This window comes from Heptranchias perlo, chromosome 11, assembly GCF_035084215.1.
Source record: "Heptranchias perlo isolate sHepPer1 chromosome 11, sHepPer1.hap1, whole genome shotgun sequence".
NCBI lineage: Eukaryota > Metazoa > Chordata > Chondrichthyes > Hexanchiformes > Hexanchidae > Heptranchias > Heptranchias perlo.
The window spans coordinates 76,575,340-76,592,749 of NC_090335.1; the positions used below are offsets into that span (position 1 = coordinate 76,575,340).

The 17,410-nt window shown below is 41.6% G+C and overlaps 1 protein-coding gene across 2 annotated transcripts in view; it reads right to left on the reverse strand.

The window, feature by feature from the left end:
• Positions 1-17,410, reverse strand: part of pde9aa (phosphodiesterase 9aa) — a 68,470-nt gene that overhangs the window by 38,334 nt on the left and 12,726 nt on the right. For both annotated transcript variants that reach the window (XM_067992411.1, XM_067992410.1), the window contains 4 exons: positions 10,705-10,759; positions 10,546-10,616; positions 896-980; positions 388-466 (listed from right to left, as the gene is read on the reverse strand). In XM_067992411.1, coding sequence (XP_067848512.1) covers positions 388-466; positions 896-980; positions 10,546-10,616; positions 10,705-10,759 — 290 coding nt within the window. The remainder of the gene's footprint in view (positions 1-387; positions 467-895; positions 981-10,545; positions 10,617-10,704; positions 10,760-17,410) is intronic.

The following is a 17,410-nucleotide window of genomic DNA, read 5'->3' on the forward strand; positions in this document are numbered from 1 at the left end:
AGCTGTTTCCAGTCCACTTTTGCTGAATCACTTCTCAGCTTAGTAAAATTGGCCTTTCCCCAATTGGGAACTTTTACTCCTGTTCTGTCTCTGTCCTTTTCTATAACTACGCTAAATCTAACTGAATTATGATCACTACCACCTAAATGCTCTCCCGCTGATACTCCTTCCACCTGCCCAACTTCATTCCCTAAAACTAAATCCAGAACTGTCCCCCCTCTTGTTGGGCTTGCTACATACTGGCTAAAAAAGTTCTCCTGAATGCATTTTAAGAATTCTGCGCCCTCCATACCTTTTACACTGATTTTATCCCAGTTAATATTAGGGAAGTTGAAATCACCTACTATTACTGCCCTATTATATTTAATTAATGAGGAATTGTGTTACCTTCGGGTAGGAGGGCACATCACGGCGAGGAGTCAACTTCAGCTCATCCAGGAAACTATATTTACAGCAAGAGTTAGTTAGTGTACAACATCAGCAGCAACACAGCCCAGCCCCAGCACTGACCCTTACTGAGTGGGGTGTCCCGGGGATCAGTGTGGGGAGATGGTGTGAGTGGGGTGTCCCGGGGATCAGTGTGGGGAGATGGTGTGAGTGGGGTGTCCCGGGGATCAGTGTGGGGAGATGGTGTGAGTGGGGTGTCCCAGGGATCAGTGTGGGGAGATGGTGTGAGTGGGGTGACCCGGGGATCAGTGTGGGGAGATGGTGTGAGTGGGGTGACCCAGGGATCAGTGTGGGGAGATGGTGTGAGTGGGGTGTCCCGGGGATCAGTGTGGGGAGATGGTGTGAGTGGGGTGTCCCAGGGATCAGTGTGGGGAGATGGTGTGAGTGGGGTGACCCAGGGGAGATGTACCGAGTTGGGTGTCTAACTGAACCCCCGCCCAACACTCACCTATTGTTCTTTGTTGCTATTTCATCACGCAGCTTTCGAATGTCGTTCCGACATTTCTCGATTTCAACCACCTTCAGCCCCTCCACTGCCAATAAACAGAGAGAACTCAACAAGAGAACACTTGCCTGTAGCAGATCTCGCTGCAAATTCTCCAACCTACCCTTCCCTTTCAGTTCTCACCGCCTCCTCTGCCGGAAGTGCTGACTCTCGCTGGGGTTCAGTTCCAGGAGGACCAGTCGCCCTACAGGACCTCATCTAAATAACCGGACTTCATATCTGATGCCAGATCCTAACCCGATCCTGTCCTCTCCTGAAGCTCACACACACTTTCAGCCTGGAGTCACTGGGAGGTGATCAGGACCAGGAACCCTGGCTCATTGTTCCCTCCCTAGCCCAGGGGCACCGAGGAAATGTTAACAAGCTACCCCCTGCCCCCCCCCCCCCCGACAGGGTGGGATCAGTCAACTCAGCACAGGCCGGGGATGGAGCCGGGGCCTTTCCTACTCTGTGTGTGGGGCTCAGTCCCACACCAGGTGGGATCAGCTCACTCAAAATTGAACAGACTTACACAGAAGCAGACAGCATTGACACATTTAAGGGGCTGTTAGATGAGAAGGGAATAAAGGGATATGGGGACAGGATGACAAGCGGTAATGAGTGAGAGGAGGCTCACGTGGAGCTAGACCAGTTGCTCTATTTACATGCTGCAGATTTGATGTAATTCTCCGTAACAAACAACAACTTGCATTTATATAGCGCATTTAACGTAGTAAAACATCCCAAGGCACTTCTCAGGAGCAATTATCAAACAAAATTTGACACCAAGCCACATAAAGAGATATTAGGACAGGTGACCAAAAGCTTGGTCAAAGAGGTAGGTTTTAAGGAGCGTCTTAAAGGAGGAAAGAGAGAGGCGGAGAGGTTTAGGGAGGGAATTCCAGAGCTTAGGGCCGAGGCAGCTGAAGGCACGGCCGCCAATGGTGGGGCGAAGGTAATCGGGGATACGCAAGAGGCCAGAACTGGAGGAGCGCAGAGATCTCGGAGGGTTGTAGGGCTGGAGGAGGTTACAGAGATAGGGAGGGGCCAAGCCATGGAGGGATTTGAAAACAAGGATGAGAATTTTGAAATCGAGGCCTTACCGGACCAGGAGCCAAATCAGGTCAGCGAACACAAGAGGTGATGGGTGAACGGGTCTTGGTACAAGTTAAGATATGGGCAGCTGTGCTGTACACTTTGCACTCTCTAATACAGAGCTTTGGGCGCTAAATTGGGCCATGTAACGCTGGAATCATGTAAACAATCTTACAACACCAAGTTATAGTCCAACGATTTTATTTGAAATTTACAAGCTTTCGGAGGCTTCCTCCTTCCTCAGGTAAATGTCAGGAACTCCTCGCAGCCAACGCATTTATAAATCACAGAACAATACATGGTGATTACAGATAGTCTTACATGGTGATTACAGATAGTCTTTGCAACTATCTGTAATCACCATGTATTGTTCTGTGATTTATAAATGCGTTGGCTGCGAGGAGTTCCTGACATTTACCTGAGGAAGGAGGAAGCCTCTGAAAGCTTGTAAATTTCAAATAAAATCGTTGGACTATAACTTGGTGTTGTAAGATTGTTTACAATTGTCAACCCCAGTCCATCACCGGCATCTCCACATCATGGAATCATGTAAAGTAGGGAGAAAATGGCTTCAATCAGTGTACAACGCTGATTTAAAGTGATAGACGCCATTTTGGGACTTAACGCTCAACTCAACGCGCAGTCTTAACCCCGATCATCTGAACGTGTCTTAGAGTGCCTGGAGGACCCCCCACCGGTGCTATTTAAAGGGACGATGCAGGATTTACAGGTCAGTGGCTGGATTATTGCCTCTGGCTGCCGAGACATTTGTAACTGTTTTTGGAGGTCTCCTAGACTTCAATACTAGGATGTGGGGACATAGCCTAACATTTAAAGCCAGGACGTGCAGGAGTGAAGTTAGGAAATGCTTCTACACGCAAAGGGTTGGAGAAGTTTGGAACGCTCTTCTGCAGATGACAGTTGATGCTAGCTCACTTGTGAATGTTAAATCTGAGATTGATAGATTTCTGTGAACCAAGGGTATTAATGCATATGGGGCTACGGCGGGTACATGGAGTTAGGTCACAGGTCCACCATGATCTCATTGAATGGCGGAACAGGCTTGATGGGCTAAATGCCACTGCCACTTGCTGCCTCTTGATATGCGCCACCTTCTCCTGCAAGAAAGCGAGGCGTGTGCCTGGGTGATGTGCCTGTCATGGTTGAATAGCTGCCAGTGTGTGCGGCCTGTGAGTTGTGGGTGGGCGACTTGAAACAGTGGTAAAGTGTAAGGGCGGGAGGAAGCATCTGATTGGAAGAGTTGAGTACTGATGGAAAGAGTTTATTGGTATGTGGGGGATGAAGGGTGTAGTGCGTGGTGTAGTTGGTAGGAGACGCCACTTGGCAGTTGACCTCATTCACCTTGACCACTCATGTCAAAGCATTGAACTTCTTCCTGCACTGTGTCCATGGTCATGATGCTGTGTGCCTGGCATTGACTTTGTCCCCCACTGCCTCCCACTGTCTTTTGAGTATATGTCTGGAGGGCCTCTTGCACCTCCCCCCCCGCCCCACTGCAGATATAGGATGTCCCTCCTTCTGTCCACCTCTTGCACCCAAGGTCTCTAGTGTATCAGCAGAGAACCTTGGTGCACGCACTCTCGCAGGTGTACCAACTCAGATCGGCGGATTGGTGAGGTCTGGTGTGCAGATTGGAGGGTGTGGGATTTAGTAATACGCAATCTTTATTCAATGTTTTAACATAGCTCATCAGTGTGTAAACATAGGGATGTGATCTGCATCTGTGTATTATGTGTGCGATGTCTGATGTCTGTTCAGACTCCATGCAGACAGTAGACTGTTATTTTCAGTGCGAATTGCATTCATTCCAGGTGCAAGGCCTGGAAAGGAACGCCGATTGCAGGTAAGTGCTCCCTTGGGACCAAACTTGTGTCTTGCCTGCCCAGGGTTCGTCAGGTGCAGGGTGTTAGTGCATTGCGCTATCATCGCCCAGAATGGACCCTTAACCCCCTTCATCTTTTATGCCCTGTGCTGTATGCCACGTGCTGTACATTCTTACATAGAATGAACAGCACAGAAATAAGCCATTTGGCCCAACAAGTCAAAGCCGGCGTTTGTGCTGCACACGAGCCTCCTCCCTCCCTACTTCATCTCACCCTATCAGCATATCCTTCTATTCCTTTCTCCCTCATGTGTTTATCGAGCTTCCCCTTAAATGCATCTATACTATTCACCTCAACTTCCCCTTGTGGTAGCAAGTTCCACATTCTCACCACTCTCTGGGTGAAGAAGCTTCTCCTGAATTCCCTATTGGATTTATTAGTGACTATCTTATATTTATGGCCCCTAGCTCTGGTCTCCCCCGCAAATGGAAATATCTTCTCTACGTCTACCCTATCAAACCCTTTCATAATCTTAAAGACGTTTATCAGGTCACCCCTCAGTCTTCTCTAGTCTAGAGAAAAGAGCCCCAACCTGTTCAATCTTTCCTGCTAGGTATAACCTCTCAGTTCTGATATCATCTTAGTAAATCTTTTTTGCACCTTCTCCAGTGCCTCTGTATCCTTTTTCTAATATGGAGACCAGAACTGTTCACAGTACTCCAAGTGTGGTCTAACCAAGCTACTCTACAAGTTTAACATAACTGCTTTACTTTTCAATTCTATCCCTCTAGAAATTAACCCCAGTGCATGGTTTGCCTTTTTATGGCCTTATTAACCTGCGTCGCCACTTTTGGTGATTTGTATCTGTACCCCCCGATCCCTCTGCTCCTCTACCCCATTTAGACTCTTATTTTCCAAAGAATATGTGGCCCCCTTATTCTTCCTAACAAAATGTACCACCTCACACTTATCTATGTTGAATTCATTTGCCAATTACACGCTCATTCTGCAAGTTTATTAATGTCTTCCTGTATTTTGTCGCAGTCCTCCTCGGTATTAACCATACTCCCCAATTTGGTGTCATTCGAGAATTTTGAAATTGTACTTCTGATTGCCGAGTCCAAATCGTTTATGTAAATGGTGAACAACAGTGGTCCCAGCACCGATCCTTGTGGAACACCACTTCTCACCTTTTGCCAGTCTGAGTAACGACCTTTTACCCCTACTCTCTGTTTTCTGTTTTGTAGCCAGCTTGCTATCCATTCTGCTACTTGTCCCCTGATTCCACGTGCTCTGACCATAGTCACGTGCTACTATGTGGTACCTTATCGAACGCCTCTTGAAAATCCAAATATATTACATCTACTTCATTACCCTTGTCTACACTTTCTTTTACTTGAAAGAATTCAATAAGGTTGGTCAAGCATAAGGTTTTCAAATCTGGCTATTCTTTATTATATTTTTGGTTTCTAGATGTTTTTCTGTTACATCTTTGAGTAAGGATTCCATTATCGTTCCTACCACCGATGTTAAGTTAACTGGTCTATAGTTCCCTGGACTTGTTCTATCTCGCTTTTTAAATTGTAGGAATTACATTAGCTGTCTGCCAGTCCTCTGGCACTACTCCCTTTTCTAATGATTTTTTATATATATGTAATAGCACCTCTGCTATTTCCTCCCTAACTTCTTTTAATATGCGTGGATGCAATCTATCCGGACCAGGGGTTTTATCCTCTCTAAGTTTGATTAGTTTATCAATTTTCTCCCCCCTTTCTATCTTAAATGTCTTTATATCTTTTTTGATCTCCTCTTCTAATGTCCTGCCCACCTTGTTAGTCTCCCTGGTAAATACTGAGGCAAAGTAATTATTTAATATTTCTGCCATTTCGCTGTCATTGCCCGTGAGTTTATCGTGTGCATCTCTTAGTGGCCCTATCCCTATCCTGATTTTTCTTTTGTTACTTAAGTGTCCGTAGAATACTTTACTATTTCTTTTTATATTTCTTGATAATTTAATTCCGTAGTTTCTCTTTGCCTTCCTAATTGTTTTTTTGATTTCTTTCCTAACCTTTTTGTATTCCTTCTTGTCATCCTCTCCTTTATTGTCTATATACTTAGTGTATGCCTTTTTCTTTAGTTTCAATTTTGCCCTTATTTCTTTTTTCATCCATGGTGTATCATTACTGGCTCGCTTGTTCTTGCTTTTTATTCTCCTGGACTCTATTGATCACCGTTCTAAATGTTTCCCATTGCTGTTCTATTTATTTGTTTATCAGTAAATTTTTCCAGTTTATTTTCCCTAGTTCCATTCTCATCCACTCAAAATCAGCTTTTTTCCAATTTATCACTTTAGTCTTTGTCTCACTTATTCTTTATCTTAAACTTTATTATCTTGTGATCGCTATTGCCTAGATGTTCCCCTACGCTTACTTCTCTTATCTGTTCTGATTCATCTCCCATTACTGGATCCAGCAGTGGTTCCTCTCTTGTTGGGCTTTTTACATACTGGGTAAGAAAAGAGTCCAGCACACATTGTAAAAACTCTATTCCCTGAACCCCTTTACCTACCTCTTCTTATCAGTTTATTTGGGGATAGTTAAAATCTCCCATGATTATTATTCTATGTCCTTTACTCATTTCACATATTTGCTTACATATTTCTTCCCCTACCTCCTTTCCACTGTTAGGTGGTCTGTAACATACCCCTATTAGCGTGATCGATCCTTTCTTTTATTTCAATCCTTATTTCTATCCTTCTGTTAGTTATGTTCCTTTTTTCTACTGTCACTATATTATCTCTAATTAGTACAGCTACTCCACCCAACCCCCTTCTTCCTTCCCTATCCTTTCTGATGATGTTATAACCTGCAAAATTTAGATGCCAGTCCTGTTCTTTATGTAGCCATGTTCCAGTTATTTCTACTATATTTGGTTCCTCGCTATAGATTATTGCCTCCAGTTCCCCGGTTTAATTTTGGACGCTGTGTACATTTTGTACAGGCAGTTTAATTCATCTTTAATAGTTGTTACTTTTACTTTATTTTTAACAGTCCTTTTATACTTCTGTTTTATAATTGTATTTGTTCCTTGACTGTTTATGTTATTCCTTGCTCTGTTCTGACCTTTACACTCAGGTCCTGTTTCTTTTATCTTTAAGCTTTTGTTATTGCTACCAGATCCCTCCCCCCATCTTACTAGTTCAAAGCCCTGTGCACCGCCCTATTTATCCTTTCCACGAGGACACTGGTCCCATTCCGGTTCAGGTGGAGCCCGTCCCAGTGGTACAGCTCCTTCCTGTCCCAGTACTGGTGCCAGTGTCCCATGAAATGGAACCCCTCCTTCCCACACCAGTCTTTCAGCCATGCATTCACCTTCCTAATCTGCCTATCCCTATGCCAATTAGCATGTGGCTTGTAAACCTGAGATTACCACCCGTGAGGTCCTGATTTTTTTAATAAATAGTTCCTAGCTTCTGATATTCCCTTAGCAGGACCTCCTCCTTGTTCTTCCTTATGTCATTAATGCTGACATGGACCACGACAACTGGATCCTCCCCCTCCCTTTCCAAGTTCCTCTCCAGTTCATAGTATCATAGTAGGTACAGCACAGGAGGAGGCCATTCGGCCCATCATGCCTGTGTCGGCTCTTTGAAAGAGCTATCCAATTAGTCCCATTCCCCTGCTCTATCCCCATAGCCCTGTAAAATTTTTTCCTTCAAGTATTTGTCCAATTCCCTGTTGAAAGCCACGATTGAATCTGCTTCCACCACCCTTTCAGGCAGCACATTCCAGATCATTACAACTCGCTGCATAATGAAATGCTTCCTCATGTCGCCTCTGGCTCTTTTGCCGATCACCTTAAATCTCTGTCACTGATCCGTCTGCCACTGGAAACAGTTTCTCCTTATTTACTCTGGAAATGGCAGAGCAATTAAACAACTACTTTGGTGCTGTCTTCATGGAAGAGGAAACAAATAACTTCCCAGAAATGCTAGGGAACCAAGGGACTAGTGAGAAGGAGGAATTAAAGGAAATTAGTATTAGTAAAAAAAATAGTGCTGGAGAAATTAATGGGACTGAAAGCCAATAAATCCCCAGGGCCTGATAATCTGCATCCCAGAGTACTAAAAGAGGTAGCCATGGAAATAATGGACGCATTAGTTGTCATCTTCCAAAATTCTATAGATTAGGGAACAGTTCCTGCAGACTGGAGGGTGGCAAATGTAACCCCACTATTTAAAAAAGGAGGGAGAGAAAACAGGGAACTACAGACCGGTTAGCCGAACATCAGTAGTAGGGAAAATGCTACAGTCTATTATAAAGGATGTGATAACAGGACACTTAGAAAATATCAACAGGATTAGACAAAGTCAACATGGATTTATGAAAGGGAAATCATGTTTGATAAACCTACTGGAGTTTTTTTAGGATGTAACTGGTAGAATAGATAAGGGAGAACCAGTGAATGTGATTTATTTGGATTTTCAGAAGGCCTTTGATAAAGTTCCGCATAAGAGGTTAGTGTGCACAATTAAAGCACATGGGATTGGGGATAATATACTGGCATGGATTGAAAATTAGTTGACAGACAGGAAACAGAGAGTAGGAATAAATGGGTCTTTTTCGGGGTGGCAGGCAGTGACTAGTGGGGTATTGCAGGGATCAGTGCTTGGGCCCCAGCTATTCACAATACATATCAATGATTTGGATGAGGGAACCAAATGTAATATTTCCAAGTTTGCTGACGACACAAAACTAGATGGGATCGTGAGTTGTGAGGAGGATGCAAAGAGGCTTCAAGGCGATTTAGACAATTTGAGTGAGTGGGCAAATACATGGCAGATGCAGTATAATGTGGATAAATGTGAAGTTATCCACTTCGGAAGGAAAAACAGAAAGGCAGAGTATTTAAATGGTGATAGATTGGGAAATGTTGATGCACAAACGAAACTGGGTGTCCTTGTACACCAGTCACTGAAAGCAAACATGCAGGTGCAGCAAGCAGTTAGGAAGGCAAATGGTATGTTGGCCTTCACTGCAAGAGGATTTGAGTACAGGAGCAAGGATGTCTTACTGCAGTTATACAGGACCTTGGTGAGACCACACCTGGAGTATTGTGTGCAGTGTTGGTCTCCTTACCTAAGAAAGGATATACTTGCCATAGAGGGAAGGTCCACCAGACTGATTCCTGGGATGGCAGGTCGTATGAGAAGAGATTGGGTCGACTCGGCCTGTATTCACTTGAGTTTAGAAGAATGAGAGGGGATCTCATTGAAACATATAAAATTCTGACAGGGCTAGACAAATTGGATGCAGGGAGGATGTTTCCCTGACGGGGGGGGGGTCCAGATCGAGGGGTCACAGCCTCAGGATACGGGGTAGGACATTTAGGTCTGAGATGAGGAGAAACTTCTTCACTCAGAGGGTGGTGAACCTGTGGAATTCTCTACTACAGAAGGCTGTGGAGGCCAAGTCACTGAATATATTTAAGAAGGAGATAGATAGATTTCTAGACACAAAAGGCATCAAGGGGTATGGGGAGAGTGCGGGAATATGGTATTGAGATAGAGGATGAGCCATGATCATATTGAATGGCGCAGCAGGCTCGAAGGGCTGAATGGCCTACTCCTGCTCCTATTTTCTATGTTTCTATGTTCCTGTCAAAACTGTTCATGATTTTGAACACCTCTATCAAATCTCCCTCTTAACCGCCTCTGTTCTAAGGAGAACAACCCCAACTTCTCCAGTCTTTCCACAGCACCCTCTCTAAGGCCTTGACACCATTCCTAAAGTGTGCTGCCCACAATACTGCAGCTGAGGTCTAACCAGTGTTTTATAAAGGTTTAGCATAGCTTCCTTGCTTTTGTACTCTATGCCTCTGATAATAAAGCCCAGGATCCCGTATGCTTTTTTAATATAAAAACAAAAAGTGCTGGAGAAGCTCAGCAAGTGAGGCAGCATCTGTGGAGAAAGGAACAGAGTTTACGTTTCAGGTCGAAGACCTTTCAAAGGGTTCTGACGAAAGTTCTTCAACCTGAAATGTTAACTCTGTTTCTTTCTCCACAGATGCTGGCTCACTTGCTGAGCTTTTCCAGCATTTTCTGTTTTTATTTCCGATTTCCAGCTTCTGCAGTGTTTTGCTTTTGCTTTTTTAATAACCTTCTCAATTTGGCCTGTCACCTTCAAAGATTTGTGTATGTGCACCCCCAGGTCTCTCTGCTGCTGCACCCCCTTTAAAATTGTACCACCTAGTTTATATTGCCTCTCCTCATTCTTCCTACCAAAATGTATCATTTCACACTTCTCTGCATTAAATTTCTTCTGTCATGTGTCTGCCCATGTCACCAGTCTGTCAATGTCCTTCTGTTATTATCCACCACATTGTTTACTACATTTCCGAGTTTCGTGTTATCTGCTTGTTGCCCTGAGATGTCCCTTACTCTTGCACCAGGTAGGCAACACACTGTGGTCCTGACTGCAGCCGTGGTCACGACTGCAGAGGATCACTTGGTTTAAATCGCATAGCTCCTGCTTCCCCCTCTGTACCTAATTCCCACACTCACCAAATTCCCAGTTGAAAGTCCTCGCTCTGTCAGCAATTCACTCCGTTAGAAGTTCACTCCCTGTCTTTACCAACCCTGTGCTGTACACTCTCTGCTCTCTAATACATACGTACGCTCCACTCTCTTTTCCAGCATGGCCAGTCGGTTTGTAATTTCCATTTTCAGTTCAGTTATTTTGAACGCCCTTAACAAGAAAGAAGATAGTTAGTGGCTGAGAGACGAGAGCGAGATAAGGGAATGAGGCCGGTAATTTGTACCAATAACGGATTTACCTGGAAAATTGCTCAGCAACTTGTGCTAGAACATTCTGGAAAATCTCACTTTTCTCTGAAACAAGAAGGTTGAAGTGGAGAACTTTTACTGCCATGTCAACAACAACAACTTGCATTTATATAGCGCCTTTAATACAGTAAAAAGTCCCAAGGCGCTTCACAGGAGCGATTAGCAAACAAAAATTAGACACCGAGCCACATTAGGAGATATTAGGTCAGATGAAAGCTTGGTCAAAGAGGTAGGTTTAAAGGAACGTCTTAAATCACACCGAGATACACAGAGTGACTCATAAACTTGAGCTCATCCAAAACTATGCTGCCTGTTTCCTAACTCGCACCAAGACCCGTTCAACCATTACCCCCATGCTCGCTGACCGACATTGGCTCCCGGTCCGGGAACGCCTCGATTTTAAAATCCACATCCTTGTTTTCAAATCCCTCCATGGCTTCGCCACTCCCTATCTCTGTAACCTCCTCCAGCCCCACAACTCTCCGAGATCTTTGAGAAATGCTCACACACTGAGATACAGAATTACTCACACACTGAGATACAGAATAACTCACACTGAGATACAGAATAACTCACACTGAGATACAGAATAACTCGCACACTGAGATACAGAATGATTCACACTGAGATACAGAATAATTCACACTGAGATACAGAATAACTCACACACTGAGATACAGAATAACTCACACAGATACAGAATTACTCACACTGAGATACAGAATAACTCACACACTGAGATACAGAATAACTCACACAGATACAGAATTACTCACACTGAGATACAGAATTACTCACACTGAGATACAGAATAACTCACACTGAGATACAGAATAACTCACACTGAGATACAGAATAACTCACACACTGAGATACAGAATAACTCACACACTGAGATACAGAATAACTCACACACTGAGATACAGAATAACTCACACTGAGATACAGAATAACTCACACAGATACAGAATTACTCACACTGAGATACAGAATTACTCACACTGAGATACAGAATAACTCGCACAGATACAGAATTACTCACACTGAGATACAGAATAACTCACACTGAGATACAGAATAACTCACACAGATACAGAATTACTCACACTGAGATACAGAATAACGCGCACACTGAGATACAGAATAACTTGCACACTGAGATACAGAATAACTCACATACTGAGATACAGAATAACTCACACTGAGATACAGAATAACTCGCACACTGAGATACAGAATAACTCACATACTGAGATACAGAATAACTCACACTGAGATACAGAATACCTCACACACTGAGATACAGAATAACTCACACAGATACAGAATAACTCACACTGAGATACAGAATAACTCGCACACTGAGATACAGAATAACTCACACACTGAGATACAGAATAACTCGCACACTGAGATACAGAATAACTCACACACTGAGATACAGAATAATTCACACTGAGATACAGAATAACTCACACACTGAGATACAGAATAACTCACACAGATACAGAATTACTCACACTGAGATACAGAATTACTCACACTGAGATATAGAATAACTCACATTGAGATACAGAATAACTCACACACTGAGATACAGAATAACTCACACTGAGATACAGAATAACTCACACACTTAGATACAGAATAACTCACACACTGAGATACAGAATAACTCACACACTGAGATACAGAATAACTCACACTGAGATACAGAATAACTCACACACTGAGATACAGAATAACTCACACTGAGATACAGAATAACTCACACACTGAGATACAGAATAACTCACACAGATACAGAATTACTCACACTGAGATATAGAATTACTCACACTGAGATACAGAATAACTCACACTGAGATACAGAATAACTCGCACACTGAGATACAGAATAACTCACATACTGAGATACAGAATAACTCACACTGAGATACAGAATAACTCACACAGATACAGAATTACTCACACTGAGATACAGAATTACTCACACTGAGATACAGAATAACTCACACACTGAGATACAGAATAACTCACACTGAGATACAGAATAACTCACACTGAGATACAGAATTACTCACACTGAGATACAGAATAACTCACACTGAGATACAGAATAACTCACACAATGAGATACAGAATAACTCACACACTGAGATACAGAATAACTCACAATGAGATACAGAATTACTCACACACTGAGATACAGAATAACTCACACACTGAGATACAGAATAACTCACACTGAGATACAGAATAACTCACACAGATACAGAATTACTCACACTGAGATACAGAATAACTCACACACTGAGATACAGAATAACTCACACTGAGATACAGAATAACTCAAACAGATACAGAATTACTCACACTGAGATACAGAATAACTCACACACTGAGATACAGAATAACTCACACTGAGATACAGAATAACTCAAACAGATACAGAATTACTCACACTGAGATACAGAATAACTCACACTGAGATACAGAATAACTCACACTGAGATACAGAATAACTCACACAGATACAGAATTACTCACACTGAGATACAGAATTACTCACACTGAGATACAGAATAACACACATTGAGATACAGAATAACTCACACTGAGATACAGAATAACTCACACACTGAGATACAGAATAACTCACACACTGAGATACAGAATAACTCACACACTGAGATACAGAATAACTCACACTGAGATACAGAATAACTCACACAGATACAGAATTACTCACACTGAGATACAGAATTACTCACACTGAGATACAGAATAACTCGCACAGATACAGAATTACTCACACTGAGATACAGAATAACTCACACTGAGATACAGAATAACTCACACAGATACAGAATTACTCACACTGAGATACAGAATAACGCGCACACTGAGATACAGAATAACTTGCACACTGAGATACAGAATAACTCACATACTGAGATACAGAATAACTCACACTGAGATACAGAATAACTCGCACACTGAGATACAGAATAACTCACATACTGAGATACAGAATAACTCACACTGAGATACAGAATACCTCACACACTGAGATACAGAATAACTCACACAGATACAGAATAACTCACACTGAGATACAGAATAACTCGCACACTGAGATACAGAATAACTCACACACTGAGATACAGAATAACTCGCACACTGAGATACAGAATAACTCACACACTGAGATACAGAATAATTCACACTGAGATACAGAATAACTCACACACTGAGATACAGAATAACTCACACAGATACAGAATTACTCACACTGAGATACAGAATTACTCACACTGAGATATAGAATAACTCACATTGAGATACAGAATAACTCACACACTGAGATACAGAATAACTCACACTGAGATACAGAATAACTCACACACTTAGATACAGAATAACTCACACACTGAGATACAGAATAACTCACACTGAGATACAGAATAACTCACACACTGAGATACAGAATAACTCACACTGAGATACAGAATAACTCACACACTGAGATACAGAATAACTCACACAGATACAGAATTACTCACACTGAGATATAGAATTACTCACACTGAGATACAGAATAACTCACACTGAGATACAGAATAACTCGCACACTGAGATACAGAATAACTCACATACTGAGATACAGAATAACTCACACTGAGATACAGAATAACTCACACAGATACAGAATTACTCACACTGAGATACAGAATTACTCACACTGAGATACAGAATAACTCACACACTGAGATACAGAATAACTCACACTGAGATACAGAATAACTCACACTGAGATACAGAATTACTCACACTGAGATACAGAATAACTCACACTGAGATACAGAATAACTCACACAATGAGATACAGAATAACTCACACACTGAGATACAGAATAACTCACAATGAGATACAGAATTACTCACACACTGAGATACAGAATAACTCACACACTGAGATACAGAATAACTCACACTGAGATACAGAATAACTCACACAGATACAGAATTACTCACACTGAGATACAGAATAACTCACACACTGAGATACAGAATAACTCACACTGAGATACAGAATAACTCAAACAGATACAGAATTACTCACACTGAGATACAGAATAACTCACACACTGAGATACAGAATAACTCACACTGAGATACAGAATAACTCAAACAGATACAGAATTACTCACACTGAGATACAGAATAACTCACACTGAGATACAGAATAACTCACACTGAGATACAGAATAACTCACACAGATACAGAATTACTCACACTGAGATACAGAATTACTCACACTGAGATACAGAATAACACACATTGAGATACAGAATAACTCACACTGAGATACAGAATAACTCACACAGATACAGAATTACTCACACTGAGATACAGAATTACTCACACTGAGATACAGAATAACTCACACAGATACAGAATAACTCACACACTGAGATACAGAATAACTCACACACTGAGATACAGAATAACTCACACTGAGATACAGAATAACTCACACAGATACAGAATTACTCACACTGAGATACAGAATTACTCACACTGAGATACAGAATAACTCGCACAGATACAGAATTACTCACACTGAGATACAGAATAACTCACACTGAGATACAGAATAACTCACACAGATACAGAATTACTCACACTGAGATACAGAATAACACACATTGAGATACAGAATAACTCACACTGAGATACAGAATAACTCACACACTGAGATACAGAATAACTCACACACTGAGATACAGAATAACTCACACACTGAGATACAGAATAACTCACACTGAGATACAGAATAACTCACACAGATACAGAATTACTCACACTGAGATACAGAATTACTCACACTGAGATACAGAATAACTCGCACAGATACAGAATTACTCACACTGAGATACAGAATAACTCACACTGAGATACAGAATAACTCACACAGATACAGAATTACTCACACTGAGATACAGAATAACGCGCACACTGAGATACAGAATAACTTGCACACTGAGATACAGAATAACTCACATACTGAGATACAGAATAACTCACACTGAGATACAGAATAACTCGCACACTGAGATACAGAATAACTCACATACTGAGATACAGAATAACTCACACTGAGATACAGAATACCTCACACACTGAGATACAGAATAACTCACACAGATACAGAATAACTCACACTGAGATACAGAATAACTCGCACACTGAGATACAGAATAACTCACACACTGAGATACAGAATAACTCGCACACTGAGATACAGAATAACTCACACACTGAGATACAGAATAATTCACACTGAGATACAGAATAACTCACACACTGAGATACAGAATAACTCACACAGATACAGAATTACTCACACTGAGATACAGAATTACTCACACTGAGATATAGAATAACTCACATTGAGATACAGAATAACTCACACACTGAGATACAGAATAACTCACACTGAGATACAGAATAACTCACACACTTAGATACAGAATAACTCACACACTGAGATACAGAATAACTCACACTGAGATACAGAATAACTCACACACTGAGATACAGAATAACTCACACTGAGATACAGAATAACTCACACACTGAGATACAGAATAACTCACACAGATACAGAATTACTCACACTGAGATATAGAATTACTCACACTGAGATACAGAATAACTCACACTGAGATACAGAATAACTCACACTGAGATACAGAATAACTCGCACACTGAGATACAGAATAACTCACATACTGAGATACAGAATAACTCACACTGAGATACAGAATAACTCACACAGATACAGAATTACTCACACTGAGATACAGAATTACTCACACTGAGATACAGAATAACTCACACACTGAGATACAGAATAACTCACACTGAGATACAGAATAACTCACACTGAGATACAGAATTACTCACACTGAGATACAGAATAACTCACACTGAGATACAGAATAACTCACACAATGAGATACAGAATAACTCACACACTGAGATACAGAATAACTCACAATGAGATACAGAATTACTCACACACTGAGATACAGAATAACTCACACACTGAGATACAGAATAACTCACACTGAGATACAGAATAACTCACACAGATACAGAATTACTCACACTGAGATACAGAATAACTCACACACTGAGATACAGAATAACTCACACTGAGATACAGAATAACTCAAACAGATACAGAATTACTCACACTGAGATACAGAATAACTCACACACTGAGATACAGAATAACTCACACTGAGATACAGAATAACTCAAACAGATACAGAATTACTCACACTGAGATACAGAATAACTCACACTGAGATACAGAATAACTCACACTGAGATACAGAATAACTCACACAGATACAGAATTACTCACACTGAGATACAGAATTACTCACACTGAGATACAGAATAACACACATTGAGATACAGAATAACTCACACTGAGATACAGAATAACTCACACAGATACAGAATTACTCACACTGAGATACAGAATTACTCACACTGAGATACAGAATAACTCACACAGATACAGAATAACTCACACACTGAGATACAGAATAACTCACACACTGAGATACAGAATAACTCACACTGAGATACAGAATAACTCACACAGATACAGAATT